Genomic DNA, 19,366 nt, shown 5'->3' with positions numbered 1-19,366 from the left:
TTGACTATTTGCCATGTAAAATATTTAATACAAGGAAATTTTACTATATTAATCTTTATCCTTCTTTTCCTAGGCTTAAAAAATTCCAGTTCTTTTGATTTTTTTCCCCCAAAGGTATTACTATCAAGCTTTTGATATTATTTTTGTTACCTTCAAATGTTCTGTATTTTCAAATGGCTATGAAACCAGACCTAATGAGAAAATAGGATCAGCCCAGTCGGGACAATAATGACAAGTCAATGAAATACTTCCGTTTTCTGTTGGTCCCATTTAAACTTAACTGTAGCTTGTTTTAAGAACAGTCATGTTGCTGTTTACTGATAAGCCATAATTTAAAAAAAAATTAACTATAATTTTAAAACTATCCAATTTTTTCTGGCTTATAAGAATTTCAGTTTTACCACTGACTGCCAGATGTTTTATCTCTATTCTTGACCTTTCGGAACTTTATTCTACTTCAGGTTGGTTTCTTTATTTGTTGAAGAACTATTGGAAGAGGAATCCTTTCCCCCCAAGACGCGAGCTGTGTTCATAATCATCTGCGAGTTATTAGTTCATCTCTGCCCAGTGTTTCTCCAAGTGCAGGTGAGGACCACTTGGGATAGCTGTTAAAAAAATGAATTCTTGGATGTTACACCAGACTTGATATGTAAGAGCTGGGAGGGAGGGACAGAATCTAAGACTTTACATTTTAAAAATAACTACCCCATGCAATTCTTCAGCACACTTAACAAACAAAGAAACAAACAAACAAACAAACAAACAAACACAACAGCCTACCAGCAGAGCCTATTGTTAGTGTGAAATGAGTAAACACAAGGTGTGGCCAGGACAAGACCCTCCCAGCGGATAGGTTTCCCAGGTCAGCACAACCCCCAGTACTGATCACCACATGGTCAGTTCCTTATTTGCCTTCTTAAATTAGGAGCACACCCATTGGGACTACCGTGTTGCCCCGAAAATAAGACCTCGCCAGACCATAGGCTCCAATGCGTCTTTTGGAGCAAAAATTAATATAAGACCGGGTCTTATATAATATAATATAATATAATATAATATAATATAATATAATATAATATAATATAATATAATATATAATATAATATTAATACCGGGTCTTATATTAATTTTTGCTCCAAAAGACGCACTGGAGCCTATGGTCCGGCGAGGTCTTATTTTCGGGGCAACACGGTAGAATGACACATCTGCTAAATCTAAGAAGCGATTTCTCCTTCATATCTTTGGCCAATCCTTCTGTCAAAGAATATGATGCTGGTAAAGGAAAGCATGTTCTTTATAAACATAGTACTTGGACCTGCAGAAATCTGCCTTCGACCTCTCTAGCAGAAAAGCCAAACTTGCAGGCACATAGCCTTTATTGATCAGCCCCTTTTCTTTTCAAATGGCACATACTCTGGCTTTTCTTCCAGTCTTCTGTAAGCCCCTCGTTCCTTCAAAGACATCCAAATGATTGACTCGGGGCTCCAAAGAGTCTTATTGAGCAATCTCTTAGCAAACCCTCCTCCAGATCAGCTTGGTCTCCACGCTCTCAATGTGTGTGCACATATGTATGCATTGCTTGTTGAGGCAAAATAATGGAGAAAAAAACAAGCATTCCTTTCACTTCGCACAACAGAAGTCACTCCGTATTACTGAGAAATGAAAATTCCGTTAATGTTTATCAGACACTCAACCAGTGCTTCTTGAACATTCACACAATAGGTACTTGCAAAACCTTTGTCAGGCTCTGACTCTCATATCTATCCAATCTTAGTCTGAGTTTTCTCTTGACAACTATTGCCAGGATGCTTCGAAGTAGTAAAACCAAAAGCAAAACTGGTCTTTGACTGATGCCAAGTTAGATATCCAAAATGCAACCCATCCAGAGAATAAGAAATCAAGGCTAACCAAGAAGTCCCCAAATCTGAACAGTGGCCCTTTCAGAGAAAGACACACAGGTATAACCAAAGTCAAAATCTATGGAGAAGGCAAAAATCCCCAGAAATGAGAGCAGGTTTGCTGTTACCCCTGAAAAATTAGCATGACCCACCTTTGACCAAGGCCCCAAACCCCAACCCTGTGGCTGTGTCTTCATAGTTTTCTGAACCTGGTCTCTGACAACAAGTTTAAAAGATATATTTCATCCATCTAATTTTAAATCTGAGGAAACTTAAATTCAGAGAGGTTAACTGACTCGCCCAAGGAAATATGGAGTAAGGGGTGGAACCGCGAGGTTCACGTCTGCCTCCAGACCCCAGACAGCTTTCCTTTTGCGACTCCATGCCTTCCTCACATGTCTGTAGCACGGCCCTCTGATTCTATGCCCAACAGGGATTTTATTCCCTACGTCTTCTATTTCTTTCCTACCTTACATTCTACCTGTAGTTTTCATGCTGCTTTCCAGAAGACGAATCCAATCTTTTCCAATTTAAGACTCTCAAAGTCAAAGTTCCACCTTCAATTCTCAGTCCCCACCTTTAGGGGGCTTGAAGCAGGTGTCACTGAAGAATTAGGCCTGAGTTCCTCAAAGGGACACAAAAGTGAACAAGACATATGTCCTACCATTCAGGAGCTTGCAGACTGTTGGAAGGATGGACCTCTCAGTCTTGAAATAATGCGACAAGTGAGATGACACACTTTTACGATAGTGTGTATAAGAATTTATAGGAGGAATGACAGCTAATGCTCAGAGAGACTTTGCAATTTCCCCCAAATTGTAGAAGGCTTTCCAAGTTTTATTGGAGGCCTCACTAACATTAATTAAGCACAGCTACCAGCAGTAACCAATACATAGTCATAAAGATATAAACCGGGTATAAGTGGACTGTTTCTTGATTCTTAGTATGTTGTTTCAATAACACCCTGACCCCACACAGTTATGAATATTGTTCCTTAGGCAATATCACTACTAACATGTTGTATTATTTGGCAATTTACATAATACCTTAACATCAGGTATTTCACTTGATTCTCTCAGGAATTCAGAAACAAAGCCAGACAGATACTACATACAGCTAACAAGTGTAGAATCAACATTTGAACCTAGTTCTTCTGACATCATTCTGACTCTGTCCTCGTCTGCAGCTCTCTTTTTTTTTTTTTGAAAAAGGGCACAACTTTACAAGAACCAACAAAAGGTTGAAGAGAGAATCAGAAACTGTAATCCAAAATGGAGGCTGCTGGCAAGAAGAGGAAGAACTTGCAAGAAATACACGCTCGTAGAAAATGCAGAGCCAAACTATAGGTCAATGGGCACTCGATTTTAATCTTCCCGCAGGAAGGGAATTATTTAATCATTTCTATCCAAAAGAAGGCTGTGAGTTTGGTTTTTATTCTCAGCTGCATTCTCCAAAGGACAAGCTGTTCTTAGTTTAAGTGGAACCTGGGACTGTGGACTTGGGCAGAATTCACAAATGTGACCTTCTGAAAAAGAAAGGCAGGAAAGAAGAAAAAAGACAGAGAGAAGATAACTCTTACATGATCTGATAGCATCATAGGGTTCACGGATGGAGTGAACACCCCCTTTAATTATTACCCCACAAGAGGAGACTTTTGTCCTGTCCAGGAAGTCTCAAGAAATTTCTCTGTCTTTCTTCCTCCCTTTCTTTCTCCCTCTCTCTTTCTCTCCCCATACTAGGAAAAGAGTACACTTTATTGGACAAGCATTTGGCAGAATAAGTATTTGTTTTCTACACAGTTACCATAGACTATTTGTACGCTTGTCTATAATCGTAATGGGCACAAGCCTGGACGTGTAGAGAATTATGAAACCAGTGAAATGGCCCAGGTGAGAAATGGTGAAGCCCAAAGTAAGGACACCAACAGTAGGAATGAGTAGAGCTACTCATAAAATAATCTGGTGACCGAATGACCTGGCGACAGGATACAGCAGCTGTCTCCAAGTGATTTGTGAATTACAGCTCTCAGTGGGTCTCCGTGGGAATGGCCTGTTTCCCTTCCTTTTTTCCCAACCCCGGAGTTTGCCGTGATCATGATCAGGCCACACCAGCAGCCCTGCCCTCTGCTATCCTTACTCAACAAGCATTCACGAAGTGACTAATAGTTCATAAGGAGATGCTTTATACGAATCTATTGTGGACCAGACAGGCATGACTCTTGAAGGCTTTTTGTACATCATCACATTAATTCCACATCACAACTCCTTAAAATAGTTCTGTTGCCCCCACTTCCCAATACAGATTAAGACACAAAGGCTCACACTGCTCAGCTGCCCCAGGACTTGAATCCGCATTTGTTCGACTCCAAAACCTTTCCACCAACCAAGCTGCACACCTTGCCCATTTGCAATGCACAAAAGAAACAGAAAGGCCAAGGAGTGTTCAGATGAAGAAAGCCAAACACGAGAAACAACTATAAAAATAGGGTTTCACATATTAACAAGTTTGGATTCTACATATGTAGTGCACACATGTTTTTGCTGAGACAATGGGGACATAAGTGACAATGAGAAGATGGCATTATTTCACACAGATTTTTTAGAGAAAACCCTAGCGCTGTCATTTTAGGAATCTGAGAGACACAGAACAGTGGAAAACTGACGGCAGAATCTCTGTGGCAGAGGGATATGACACAAACAAAGGCACAGAAGTGACATGGCAGAGAGCCGGGCTGAGGTAGTGAGGTCATTGCCTTGGGCTCATTGACAGAAATAAAGGAGGGACTCTACTCTTATAAGGCTCAGGGTCTAAAGGACACGCCTTAGAATTATATTCAGTATTGGAAAGCCAACGGGAGAAAACCTTTTTAGATACTGGGGAACAAAGTGTATAATTTGAGCTTGGATTTCTGTGCTACCCCTTTTTGAAACGTCCTCTCCTCCACCCAGCCCTCTTGGGTTTATCTCGCCTCTGGGTCTGTCTTCCCTCCATGTGTCTTGGACACTCTTCAGTTCCCTGAATATATTTAGCAAACTTTTTCCAGTAAAGAATTAAGTATTGGCCAAGTTGCCCCCAGAACATGCCAGGTTCAGCCTCTCTCGCCCTTTCTTTCTCATCTCCGCCCTCCTCTCCGCACTTACTACCTATTTCCTGAGTTGTTTTTCCTTCTCCCGTCCTTTTCCCTTTCCTTCCCTTTCCTCTCCTTTTGCTGGGCCTCTTTCTCCCTTTCTTCTAAGTGCCTTTTTTCTCCTCCTAGACTTTCCTGGGAGACCAGAAGCAGAATCATGTTCTTTCAAATCTTGTCCTACCCAGAGAATCCCAGGGAATATTGTAGAAAAGTCAGGATGTAAACAAGGTTGGCAAGAATTATTCCTGGACAAAGACAGCTTCAAATTAGGGATCCACAACCTTGTCTGCTCCCATAGTGACTCAGGTGGTGGTTCTCAAACTCGAGCGGTCTTCAGAATCACTCAGTGGTTTTGTGAAAACCCAGAATGCTGGTCCCACACCCAGAGTCTGTGACTCAGTGGGTCTGAGATGGGGCCTGAGGACGTGCATTTCTAACAGGTTCCCCGGTGATGCCAATCGTGCTGGTCCAGAGGCCATACTTTGAGAACCCCTGAAGTGAGGGTACCAACAGCAGTCAGGTGGTCAAAGCTCAGGGGTGCATGGAAACAGGTTGGCAGGGGAGCCATACGAAGGAATGGAGTTTTGTTCCTGGTCACATCGACAAAGGGACAGAAGCCTAGGAAGCTCTGCAATAGGGGTCCAGAGGGTGTGCTGGGTGCAGTGAGGCAGGGAAGAGAAACAGGGATAGGTCTGTGTTTAACTTTCCGGGAAACCCGGAAGCCAGCTCCACGTCCTGTCATCCTCCCTCCCTCTTTCCTTCACGCATTGAAGCAGCAGAAGGGAATTCTCAGGATCCTTTTGATCTCTTCCCAGTCCCCTAGTCCTTTCTCCATTTATCTCCCTCCTTCCCTGGCCTCCTCTTCCCTCTTCTTACCCCCTGCCCAGGGGATGAGTCACTCCCCCTCCTGCTCTCCCCACTGTCATCTGTTTTTCTAATGATGGCAGAAGATGAGCTGTTTTGTTGGCCCACCCCGTAACAAAGCACACTCCATGCTAGCATGTTTCCTGATACATTCCCAGCGTGCTATTTTATTGTTCTCCTCTCCCTACCCAGTTTTCCCTTTGTCTCAGATCTCACCCTTTCCCCTTCTTTGGCATCATGTAGATCCCAGTTTCCTAGTATTAGATCAAGAGAAACAGAGATGCAGAAGAACGGAGGGACTAACATGCATGTGGGCTGGGTGTGTAGGGGGGGGTGGGTTAGGGGGGAGGTGTCAGAAATGAATGGCGGTTAAAGGGCTCTCTCTAGCACACAAGCAGCAGCCAGAGCGACCCCAAGTGGCTTAATGACTTCCAGTGAGAGAAGTGGACGACAAAACCTGTTGTGACTGAGACTAGAGTCTTTGTATTTGTCATTGGTTATTCCCCAGGTGAGAAGGCTTAAATGGGGTGTGTGTGTGTGTGTGTGTGTGTGTGTGTGTGTGTGTGTGTGAAGTATTCCCCCTCCTCTCCTTGCCAGGATCCTTGGTTATCCTCCATCATTGTGGCTCTGCCCCATTCACGACTCTTCCTGGCAATAATAATTCCTGTTACTCTGGCTAAGGAATTCATAGCCCCCTGACTCCGCCCTGGCAGGAAGTCCACCTGGGAGGAATTCTTAGAGGCAGGGATTCTTAGAGGCAGAAAAGGTCTACGTGGGGTTACTCAACAGTGGATTACAGATCTCCCTCCCAGGCCGAAGACAGACGGCTACACGACCCAGGTCGTACATGAGGGCAGCTCACTGGGTGGGAAGCCACAGGGAGAGGTGACGACTGTGTTCAGCGGAAGAGCCGCTGCCCTTCTGGGATTGTAGCTGCTACCCAGCTCCAGTTAGCTGTTGCCATGGTTGCCAGGTAGTCTTGTTTTTCAAGAGAAAAAAATCATTTCATAAAGTGTTTTATATTTATTTACATTTGGAGTGCGTGTGTGAAATGTTATTGATATACACATATCAATGTTAGGGGGAAAATCCCCATTTCTAAGTGTTAGCAACCAAGACAAAATTGTTTTTAAGACACTGTTGTTGGCCAAATCAACCCGTCAGTGGGTCAGGGGTCTGCGAAAGCTTCACTGAACTAAGCTCAAGCAAGGCCCAGTGAGGGATCCCCAAACCACAAATCATTCTGATTTGCTTTTAACTGATTTTGCATTATGTCATTTAAAATGAAACCCTGGATTTTTGCTAAAAAAAAAAAAAAAAAAAAAAAAAGCCAAAATCAAAAATCCTTATACCTGTAATTGTGGGCTGGTGGAGCCAAATTTAAGAAATGAAACAATAGGCATAAGACTGGAGAAAGGGGAGTATCTTGAATTAGAAAGACTCAAGTCCCTGTGAGTTAAGCAGACCAGAGACGTGTGGGAAGAAGGGGTGGCTTACCTCACACGACTGGATGCAGTGGATCAGGAAGGGGTCTGGGTGCCACTGACGCCGTCCAGTGCACACAATGCTCTGAACAAAACCAAAGATGCCTGGTCAGTAAGAGAAGGGGCCAATCCTGAGCGTACTCCACCCGCCTGACCCCATTCCCTGAGGAGCTAGACCCTGACTGCACTGCCATGAAGAGGGCCAAGGATGTCTGATCTTTCCGGTGGAGTAAATCCTGTTGTTGGTGCCAAGACAGAAACTCTCAGTGGAGGGGATTTTTCATCCCTTTCATTCTCCTTCCCCAAGGTATCAAAATTTCCGGAGCGATGGTGTATGTGTGGTTAAAAAAAAAAAAAAAAGCATCCTCGATATTGTAATGTGTTTCACGTGATTTTAAGCACAATATTGGTTCCATTTGTTTTGACATCTTAAATAACACGACAAGAAACTGTGAGATGGCTGTGTTGACCAGGAAGTACCATGAGTTTTTAAAGGCTGAGGAATAGAGCTTCACAAGAAGAGTCTTGAACTAAAAAAGTATCTCAGGAATGCTAGATCATAAGATACGAATGCCTAAGGAAGGACTGGAGGCTGCGTTGCCCTCCCTGCAACTGTCGTGAGCACCATCTTTCTTTTCCTTGTAGGAAATAAAAGAGGGTCTAGGCACTGGACAGATGGGATTCATGTGAAACCACCAGGACCGAAAAGGGCACCAACATTAAGGTGGTGAGAGCGAAAACATGTTCCTATTAGAACACAGGAGACTGTCTCATTCCCAATGGCCATTTCCATAGGCGCATTTAAACAAGTCAGTCATCTACTTTTTATTAAGTAATAACTCATTTTCACTGAGCTTTTTCCTTTTAATTTTTGCATTTTAAAATTTCAAAAGATGCACTTCAGGAAAAGAGAAGGTCCCAGAGGAGGTTTCAAAGTGAAAAGGAGATTCTCTCCATAGCCTGCTACCAACCCACCCGTTTGCAGACTTTCATACTCACATTTTAATTCAGTACAATAGGAATTCAGTACAATGGTTAGAAAAATAATACATGCTGAGATATGAGCTTTACACAAGATAGCATCTCGCGTACTCTATAATGCAAAGACTGCAATAATCAGATTGGAGACATTTGCATATATAAATATTAATATGTAGGTATGTGAATATATACCTCATAATGAGATATGAAAATGGGAAACTGCAATATTTTCCTGGAGTTATACTGTTAGAAACAAAAACTCCTCCTTCACAACTCTCCTAAGAGGGAAATAAATACTATAAATCCTAACACATTTTGATATTCAAAATTCCATCTTGTAATAATGTAGAAGGTGACTTGGTTTAAGTTACCATTGCAGTAAAAAAAAAAAAAGATTATTAAATCTATTTGGGATCACAAATACATAACGCAAACACAACAGGAGTGTTCAGTCTACTGAAAAAGTGGGCTATTCTCCTGCATTTAAAGCCACTTAAGCAGGCTATTTGCATGTAAACAATGACACTGCTATCTAGAAATAATTCTTGTTTATGTTTTAAAGCAGGTATATCACCAGATAATGGTAATGGAAAACTGCAATAACTTGTGCCCTTGAAATGTAAATACATGGCAACTTTATGCCTTCTCTTAGCACTGCATCCACTAAGCACCCCCAGTCCCCACCTCAGTCAGCCAGGCATTCAATTCAGACCAAATGTAGCGGAGGTGCCAACAAAATGTGTACAAGTGGACACTTTGGTTTACGTTGCTCAAGCAGTAAGTAGTTCGCTATAATCAGAGGTGTCTGGATGCTGATGGTCACCACTTTGAGCACCTCTTGTAATTGCAGAAGTCAAACGTGACTTGTATTCATCTTTTGTTATCGGTATATATTGAGGATTACGATTGTAACACAGTTTTTCTTTCTTAAAATGTGTACACATTGTTTTGGCACCCTCTGTATATATACCTCACTCATTATGAGCCAGGTTTCCCCAGCGAGCAAGAAGGATCTAAATAAAGATCCAGCAATCTAGTTTCTGCCCTCCAAGTACTCAGTTTGCTGGGGGAGGATGTGGAAAAATGTTGAATTCCTCCAATAAAAGGATCCTTGGCCTTGGCACGTCACATGATGACCATGGCCAGAACTCTCCAGAACACTCTGAACTGTGTGTCAGCTTCTCTTATACCCTCCAAACATTCTATCCACCCACCCCTTTTATGAATACAGGAGATTTTTTTTTTAACACTTTAGAAATTCTATAAATACATCGCCAAAAAAGAAGACAAAAAAAGGTCTGACTTGATTTTAAATTCTTTTTCTCCAATTCTCTTTTCTCCTATTATTTCCAATTTCGTTTTTACATCTTTGTATTTTTATGACATTTTATTTCATGATCATGTAATATATGCTCACAGAATAAAATATAAAAGATATAAAAGTGTACACAGTCTCCCTCCTGCTCCTGTTTCCACCACCCGGCTTTCTTCCTCTTATTTTCAGTTCTTTTTTGTATCATTACAGAGATATTCTATGCATATACTTACATACATGTATAAAATCTTTTATTTCCTCACACAAATTATAGAATTTTATTTTGTACTTTGGCTTATTGTTGTTGTTTTCTTGTCTTACTTTATTTCACTTCACAATGTTTCTTGGGGTTCTGTTCACAGTATGGTATCTGGGCTGTTGTATTCTACTGATTACATAGTATTCCATTGCATGGATGTACCCTGATTTACTTAACTAGACCCAGAATGATGGATATTTAGGTTATTTATAGTCTTTTGTTCTAACAGACAAAGCTTATGTATAAATCATTTCACACATGTGCAATTATATCCATAGAATAAATTCACAACAGTGGAGTTGACAATACCCATCTCAACGATTTTGTGATGCTTTATAATCCAGTCTTGAGACTACCAGACCGGTAGCCTTCTTTAATCTCTATAAACATTGCAAATGTTTCTGGTATCTGTGTCATATGCTTTCCTAAATCGCAAAATCCTTGAGGATAGAAGCTATCTCCCATTTATACTTCTTATCTTAGTGACTCAGAGAGAGATGTTATTTTACAAGTAATTGTTAACCACTACGTATGACGCTGAATCTCTAGGATTCTCCTTTATCTTCTGGCCTATGAAAGTCACTCATCCTGTAAGTTAAGATATGCATATGCCATTAATTGAACTATTTATTGATCAAAATTGGAGGAACATTTTAAATGTTTTTCAAGACCTGAATTTTATGGGCACGTTGGTGGTGGTGAGGTGAAAGAGGGAAGTGAAACAGGAAGAAAAGTAGTGAGAAGGAAGCATAGACTTTCCTGGTGAGGTATGTTAAATTAATTAAGCAAGGAGGCCATTAGACTGAGATGTGATGCCATGGCTGGTGCCATAAGCAAACAAAAAACTAAGCCTGTAAATTCCTCAAGGTCATGAAATTGAAAAGGACAACCAATGACAAACAGCCAAGGAGGTCTGAAACAATAGCCAATCAATAATTTCCTTACTTTGCTTCTGCCCTTTCTCTCTCCCTGAGCTCCTGTTGGTGGAGCGCTCCTAACCACTTCCGGTTTGGCGCTGTCCCTTTTGAATTGATTTTTGCTCAAATAAACTCTTAAAATTTTAATATTCCTCAGTTTACCTTTTAACAGCCCAATGTGATTTTCTTATTTTTGACAAATTATGTATGTTACATTTGAAAAGCTGTACAGAATAATTGAAAGAACTTTATATCCTCTGCCCAATCTTATCAAATCTTAACATTTTGCTGTATCTGCTTCCACAGTATGACAAGGCACTAGAGATTTAATGAATGTCCCCTATCCGTGTCCCTCCATTAGCATTCTCCTTCCTTCCTCCCTGCTGGGTAATGACTATTTTGAATTTTTAAAACATTATTTCTATACACTTTGTCTTATAAAGGTTACAACAATTGCTGTGATACTATTGACAAGACACTTCTCAGATGGATTGATTGTGCCCAGCGAGGTGCCAAAGATTTGTTTTGAACTTTCAAACAGGAAAGTGGCTCGTGAGAAAATCAACTTAAAGATTTGAGCCATTAAAATTGGTTGAGCCACTTAAAAAAAAAAAAAAGCAATTTAAAAAAGGGAGGAAGGGAGGAAAGAGAGAGAAGCACCTAACAGTTATTAGGACGGTCACACGGCTATAAAGGTTGTTTCCTAGTTAAAGGTCGCAGGACTGATGGTCAGCCAATTTTAAGTTCTATCAAAAAAATTGCTCAATTGTTTTTTCATTCCGATAGTTTTTTGGCAGCATGGGCTGCTCATCACGTCAGACCACAGAGCTCTGCTGCTGCCCATGTTTGTGACAATTTCCTTATTTCTATGGATGTATGCAACCTAAGTGAAATACAGCAGTGTCCTGTGTATTTATTGGGACCCTAGCACACTGCCCTGCCATCTGCTTTCCAGTGCCTCTTCCCTTGTCCTCTAACACCCTCTTATCTACTCGTCTCTAGTAATGATGGCGAGATGCCTAGAGATACATCCACACCGAGAGTGAGCAAGTCCCCTCTCTTAAAGCTGATAAAAAACGAGACCTTTTCATGAGTGATTTCTTTTCCCACCAGTGTGGGGCAAGTGGCACTGGTGCTGTTACACATGACTGTATCCTTTAGGAGGACACTTTGGGGTGGGAGGGCAGACAAGGGCAAGGATTAGGACATGGGGAGACAAAAGGGATGGTGAGACCATTCAGTTGGAAATTATGGCTCCTGGAGGGTACCATCTTCTTTTTCTTCCTGCTTCTCTCTTCCTCTTAAAACATGTTGTGTTTATGTCAATAATTATTAATCCTTTAGGGACCAATTTTGGAAAACGAAGTAAGAAATTATAAGACTTGCCTTGACTGAGCAATTCTGTTGAAGAACTGGGGAGCTGAGAGAGGGATTTCATGCAGAGAACCTTTGCAAACCTAACATGTGCAGCCACAGGAAAATCTCATTAATTTGGACCTCATGATTGTAATATACTAAAAAAAGAAAAGCATTGTCTGTGAAAAATAAGTTTATGAAGCAAACTACTAGGGAAAATGAGATGTTATGATGGATGCTTTTGTACTTCAGACAGAAACACTTTCAAGTGCAATTTAGAAAACTCATTTACACATAAACAATTGCCACATTATGCATAGAAAAGAATCCATGAAATCAGGTTCCCAAAGGACCACTTCTTTACAATGTAAGTCAAAATGTTATTTTCCTATTTTAAATAGGAAAGTCACAATAACAAAACACTCTGTCGACATAGTGGTTGATCATAAAAATTCAACCTTGCATAGGCTTTTTGGAAAAATCCCTGAGAAATGGCTCTGTGTAGGTGGGAGCCATTTTCTTCTCCAGGATCTTTGGTTTCATCCAGCAACCTCATTCTGAGCAAGGGATGAAGAGAGTCATGCATTGAGGAGATCTGGGGATGAAAGTGAGACATCATTCCTACCAACAAGAATCTTACAGTGTTAGAATGAAAGAAGAAGGGAAGAAAACAATGAAGAAGAGAACACGCAGGGATGAGAAAAGTACAAAGTGCTCCCAGCAAAAGCCTGAGGCGCTCTCCACACCCTCAGCTCAGGTGCGCTAGGCATCAGGCCTCGGGGTACCGCCAAGAGGTCTGGAGGGTGGTCGGGCAGAGGCCCCCCGGTGTCTGGGTCTGAGCCTTGGCACTGAATGGGTGCTTGCCCATCTCCTGCTGGTCCCAACCACCAGATTCTCCTGCTCAGTCACCTGGCAGGCATTTATTGAGCTGTCAAGAAGCCCTTTTGTTTACCATCCTCTCTTTCTGTCAGGATATTTCTCTGCTGATGCCAACACCATAGAAAGGTCTAGATCTCTGCGTATAGTAGGTGAGGGAGGAAGACGCCAGTACAACAACAAAGGCCCAGAATTTTGACCCCCTACCTCTTGCCTCCCAAAGCCACCACACCCTTGAAACATTTAAAAATAATAATATAATTTCACTCTGACTCTCTTCTGTCTCACAACCAAAGCTGTTAGAAATTGCTTCTTTAGTCACAGGTGTCACAATAGGAAACACTGAATGGCCATGAATTTTCATCCAGCCTCACGTGTAAAAGGGACAGAAAAAAGGTAAACAAATGATCCACACATTTCTATCTACACACACACACACACACGCGTGCGCACAAAGTACAGAACAATGTCTTTTTATTTCTTTTTGAAGACACCTTTTCAGAAATCAAGGAAATCTCCCAAAGTAAGATTTGTACTAAAGTGAATTGAAATGGTATTATTTAATCCAGAACTATGTGCTAGAAACTGTACAAGACACTTCACAAGTCTTATTTTGAATTTTTGTAACAACTCTGCCAGACAGATACTACTATCCCTCATCCTTGCTATTAATAATAAGTAGACAGAGGCTCCAAAGGTAGTATTTGAACCCAGGATGACCTCGCTCTTCTTTTTATGCAAGTTACTACTTTGAGCTGTTTTTCATCAAAACCCCAGGCTACCTAAGTTCTCAGAAATTCTTCCTTTAATGAAAAGTATATTATTCTAGGAGTCAGGTATCATTTGCATGAATAAAAACCAGCAGAACCCCCCGAGAAACGCAAATAAACTTTGGAGGCATTTAAAAAGTATACTCGATTGTTCATTAAAAACAAACCCTTTCTCAACAAGGAAAAGCAATATTATAGGGACATATTTCTCCAAATTGTTTTTGTTAGACTTCATGGGGAGGGAAGGGAATTGTGGGAATGAGGGAATTCTCAGGGTTGAGAGAAGTGACCTAAACATACACAGGTGGGGATGGGGGAAGCAAACAAGCAAACACACAAACGAAAACGACAGCAAGCGGTGATTCCTGGGAAATCACACTGCGCTTGGAGCCAGATTATTTCCTGTCATCTTGCAACCTTCGACAGATCAGCCAACAATGTCTAATTTATCTGTGAAATAAGGATAATAAAGTCTTCCTTTCCTACTTCATTGGTTTGTATAAGATTTAAATCAAATTATAAATATATACAAATATATATCATATACACAAGTTTGAAAACAAAGTGTTCTCCAAACGTAATGTATCGCTTTTACTACAAAGGGTAAGGTCATTGGAAGCAGACTAGAGAAAACATGCACGTGAATCCATTTGCTCTGTAGTCTTGCCAGACACAAAGGTATGTGAAGCATGGAGTTCGCAGAGGTTTGCATGAAATAGTTGTTCGCCATTTACTAACCCAATGAACCACACTCCAAATAGGTGTGCTTAGAGGGTACTTAAAATTTTCGTGTTGCCAGGATTTTATTTTGTGGTAGCCATATGTCTCAAAGCATAACAGTGGTGCTTGTTCAAGACAGGTGCTCGAAGGCACGCATTGCTGGCCTCTGTGAAGGGTGGAACCCAGGTCTGTTCCTTTTACAAAATGCCTAAGTGATTCTTAAGGACACCGGAATCTAAGCTTGAGTACAATATGGGTTGACCCCCCAAATAAATCAATTTGTTAGCAATAGGGATTTTACTCCTTGAAGAGTTTCATTTACTAAAACGGCTTGGGTTTACGAGGCATTTCTTCTTATTTATGAGGACAAGGTTAGATTCCCCAGCCCTCGAGGGCCAGTGAGTACCCCCGAATGGCAGACGTCAGGAGCTCATGTACAGTTGGTACCTAATTGCCTCCCCGAGGACCCGGGAACACAAGAGCCATAGCTTCATCATCATTTTATTGCTTCCATTGACTTCTTTTTTGATTTTCTCTTACAATGAAGTTTCAATTTCCTACCAACGAAGCATCCTATGTAGGCACTGTTTATAAACAATACTCCTTAATTTCAGAGTATCTAGTAAAGAGCTGAGAGCATACAGGCTTGTTTAGCCATTCAATGATAACTAGTGGTAACTATTGGGTTAACCCTTGGTTTCCTTTTGGCATAAAAAATACTTGATTTGGGGGTACAGGCACAACTAAAAATGTTCTTAATTATGTTTTTAACTTTGGAAATTCTGACCTTTGGGATTTATTTTCTTTTTTTGGGGGGGGCAGGGGGACAAAGTACTTTTATAAAGTGAAGACGAGGTTCATTTTGTGAGTTACCTCACTTCCCCTACACTGTTGGAAGCAGCGAACCGAATGACTTCACTTTGTTTCCACACAGAAATCTGACACAAGTCTCAGGAATGCCACTTAACTAATAGAGCTCCTAAGGATATTGCAAACTGTACACAGGTGCCACACAGTTTAGCCAGACCCCCAAATCATGAAGAGCAAGGCAGTGTCATTACAGATGAGAAGCGCAGGCAGAGGTGAGGGGAAGCAACCCGTCTTCAGTAAGAACGGCAACCAATCAAGAAAGGGTAGCATGCATTCAGCACAAAGTTAGAAGGGTTTCTCTGCAGGTTCCCACCGGATACTCATGTTAACCTGATGAGATAGGTATAATCTCGTGTCCTCGTGTCCTTTACACGAGGACCGGGAGGCACAGAGGAACGTTAAACGGCCTAAGGTTACGTAGGTGATGAATGACAGTGACCAGGAGTAACAGCTCAGCATTTTTTTAACACCTTTTTTTTTTTATTCCAAGGTCTACAGGGTTTCTGCGATTGTTATTGTGCTCACAATCCTAACTTGGATAAACGATTTTCCCAGATCGTTTGATGTTTGGCTTACGGAGAAAAAAGTATTCTGCCTGCATTTTCTCTCTGGAATGGGCAGCTTGAAGTTGATGAGGGTGGGATTACACAGAGCAGTACAGAGCTGCTGAAATGTACCCAGATTGGGGAAAAAATATACATTGACTTTTCAAGTAGAAAATAGTGCTCCAACAATTTCTTTGCTCATTCAACCAGGGCTTATAAGATACCTACAAAGTGTGTGGCACCGGAAAAGGCTCTAGGAATATAAAGACGAACAAAACGCTATGGACTTGCTGCATCTGTACTATTATTCTTTATGTCTCTGAGTCTCCTTTCTAGATTATCTTTTAAAATTTGCTTTGTATGTGGACCATCATTTTTTCTCACACTCTCTTTGTCCTTCTTTTTAAAATCCTTTTTTCTAGGAATGATCCATGTGGTTGTTTGACTCAAGGAGGCTTTGCAAGGCTCTAAAATTATTCCAGGGCATCAGCTGTCAGTGGAGAACGGCTCAGCAGTCTGACGCCCACGGCACATGAAAAATGTCCCTTTCCTCACCTGAACTTTGATGGGCTCCATCCAGTGCTCCAGAGTGTCAGCAGTGATGTTCTCTGGCAGAATCACGGGATCATTGGGGGGCATTATACACGATGGGGAGCACACTGCACCTGAAGGAACAGAAATTTACAGCGTACACTTGGCTTCCCAGATCTCAGTCTTTTTCATCCTGGAATCAATAGCTTTGATTTTTCAAGAGCGATTTCTATGTTATAGGTCACGATTATTGTGGTCATTGCCAGGGCTGATATTCATGTACCATGTGCCTGATAGTTTCTACATGAATTCATAAGGAGCCACTTGCCCACGTTAACTCCTGTTCCCCAAGTGCCCCCCTCCCATTCTGGTCCAGGACTCTTTTGGAATCCATGAATCTCTGCATGATACCACAATTAAAAGATTAAGTCTTGGTCCAGCAGACCTCCAAGACCCCACTCTTGGACTCTGGCTAGCCAAAAATCTATCCTGATTGGTTGATGCCTTTTAAGTACATTTAATATTCTTCCTGCTTATAGGATCTTCTGAAGCATATAACCTAAGAACTTTACTACCTGAGAAAAAAATGGCCCAGGAATTATGAAGGCAGATTTATAATGCCTATTGCTACACTGAAGATCGTGACGCTGACAGCCAAGAAAACTATATGATTAAAAAAGAAAATAATGGGAAATCAGAAGAGATTTTGGCTATGTGTTGGCCTCTTGAAGGGAAATCTTGCTGCACTCTTTTGTATATGGAGTCCCTGTGTCTTCTAAAATTCTATTCACAGAAGGCACACTCTGGGTTCTCTATTCCTCACCTGTAGCTTTAATGATCTCCAAGTTTCTTTTCAGCTCTCGTTATCTCCATTTTGATGATTTTTGCTAACTTGTATAATAACTCAAAGAGCTACAAGCCCCTAAAGGACTAAATATGTGTGAGTGCCTGACATTTTAATGTAGAAATTAGAGGGTGGGGAGATGAGCATATTTGCTCACGAAACTCCACTCAAGAGGCATAGTCTAAGCACCTTAACCACACGCCTAACTACAAGATATCTCCGAGCAAACAGCAACTTGAAGATAGTAAAGAACCATCTCCGAAACTAACGAGCTTTCCCATTAAATTATACCCATGGCATTGCACAAGTTAGAATGACTTGTACAATCACTTCTTTCTTGCAGAGTTCAGAATTTAGGGTTAATCTCACAAGGTTTTCCACAAACAGCACCTCTTGACTATGATGCTTTGGTCCAGCCAGGGCAAAGTTGAGTCAGCATCACTAGCAATCAGCTCTGGCCACAGAGACCTTTAATTGCAATTATTTGATCCAGAAATTGCCCAGAAGCTCTGGAACCTGGTCCTCTGTAGAGAAAGAATTGCTGCAGAGCAACACAAACATATGCAATCTCAAATGGTCTCTTCCAAGAGCTCTCTGCTCTAGTCACAACTGCAGAGGGAACGAAAGAAGAGCGCAGCACATACGTGGTGTATGACAACACATTCCCACTTTTCCTCTTGGACGTACAACTGCCACCAACCAATCCACTTTCAGCCTGCAGCGAAGTGAGAAACACAGCCAGACATTGTGCAAACGGTTCAGCCACTGTACTAACATTACACACATTGGGAAGGGCAGAAAGCAAGAATTTGCCATACATTTCACTTTTACTGAAGCAGCTAAGAGTCAACTGCATTTCCATCCAGTCCTCAGGGAGAACAGTGGACCTGACTTGAGATTCAGACAGGTCTAATGAGAAGATTCCTTGAGAGCAGAATTCAGCATCTCTTCCTGAACTTACCAATCCCATATCCTTGTTCACACTTGTACTCCACGAAGTTCAGCTCTGACGGGGGTGGTGGACATTCCCCTTGCAGCTTCTCACACAACCTGAACTCCTCAGACCACAGGCCCTCCTTAGTGCACAGGATGGAGAGCTAGAACGTTAAAAGTAAAGAACATTTCATTCTTGTTTTGTTAACCTCATTCAGAGGCAGGGAAAGCGGTCTGATCAAGTGGTAACATTCTCCCACTTCTAGAACTTAGATTAAAAGACACTAACGAAATAATACACCATGCTGCTACTGACTAAAACAAATTTAAAAAGTCATGACAATTGTTTGCTCTTTTGATGTGAAGGAGTTATGAGCAATTTTGTCATTAATGAAATTTATTCACAATGTGTTTTCCTTTGGCTATAACATGAGGATGAGCTATCAACTGTAATCCGTGCATTTTGAGATGTTTTGGGAATTCTTTTTTCCAGATGGTGCTGTTTTGCATCGATTCATCCATACTGCCACGCAAATGCTGTTTGTGGCAAATATCAGACTTTTTTCAAGATGATTTTGATCCAGTGAAACCAAGTCATAATTTTTCTGAAGGTGTGTTGGACCTTTCTGCTTGGATGGACACACCATGGTTACTTTTGGTTTCACCAAAGTTCTATTGCCTTTCTCCACCTGTTTGTTGGTTTGTATAACTCTTGGCTTCACACCTCCAATAACGTAGAACAAGAGAATAGTACTAACTCACAAAACCCAAGCAAGTGAGATTTTAGAATTATAGATAACTCTCCATTCATATGGCCAACTTCGTGAGTCCATAAATAATCAGTGCAAACAGATGTGTTTGTCTCATTCATGGCATATTCTTTTCATATCTGTCCTACGTGCTTATCTTGGAGTGCTGGACACTGAGATAAGACATGAGCCAGGAGAGAAGTCAAGGTCATTGATCTTTGCCCAGGAAGTCTGCTTAACTTCCTGTCTCAAGTATGCGTGTGTTACTTGAAAAGATTCTAAAATAGAACTGATCTTAGTCACATAACCACGATAAGACTGTGGTTT

General features: G+C 41.3%; 1 protein-coding gene across 1 annotated transcript in view; it reads right to left on the bottom strand.

Moving 5' to 3' along the window:
* The window catches only part of PAPPA2 (pappalysin 2), a 220,107-nt gene that overhangs the window by 27,746 nt on the left and 172,995 nt on the right, over positions 1-19,366 (bottom strand). The window contains 3 exon segments of the mRNA XM_033092004.1: positions 7,387-7,458; positions 16,538-16,647; positions 18,319-18,454. Of these exon segments, the coding sequence (XP_032947895.1) occupies positions 7,387-7,458; positions 16,538-16,647; positions 18,319-18,454 (318 nt within the window).

This window comes from Rhinolophus ferrumequinum, chromosome 22 (assembly GCF_004115265.2).
Source record: "Rhinolophus ferrumequinum isolate MPI-CBG mRhiFer1 chromosome 22, mRhiFer1_v1.p, whole genome shotgun sequence".
NCBI classification, from domain to species: Eukaryota; Metazoa; Chordata; class Mammalia; order Chiroptera; family Rhinolophidae; genus Rhinolophus; species Rhinolophus ferrumequinum.
The sequence above is the reverse complement of the archived record's forward strand: the minus strand, read 5'-3'. Positions and strand labels throughout refer to the sequence as shown.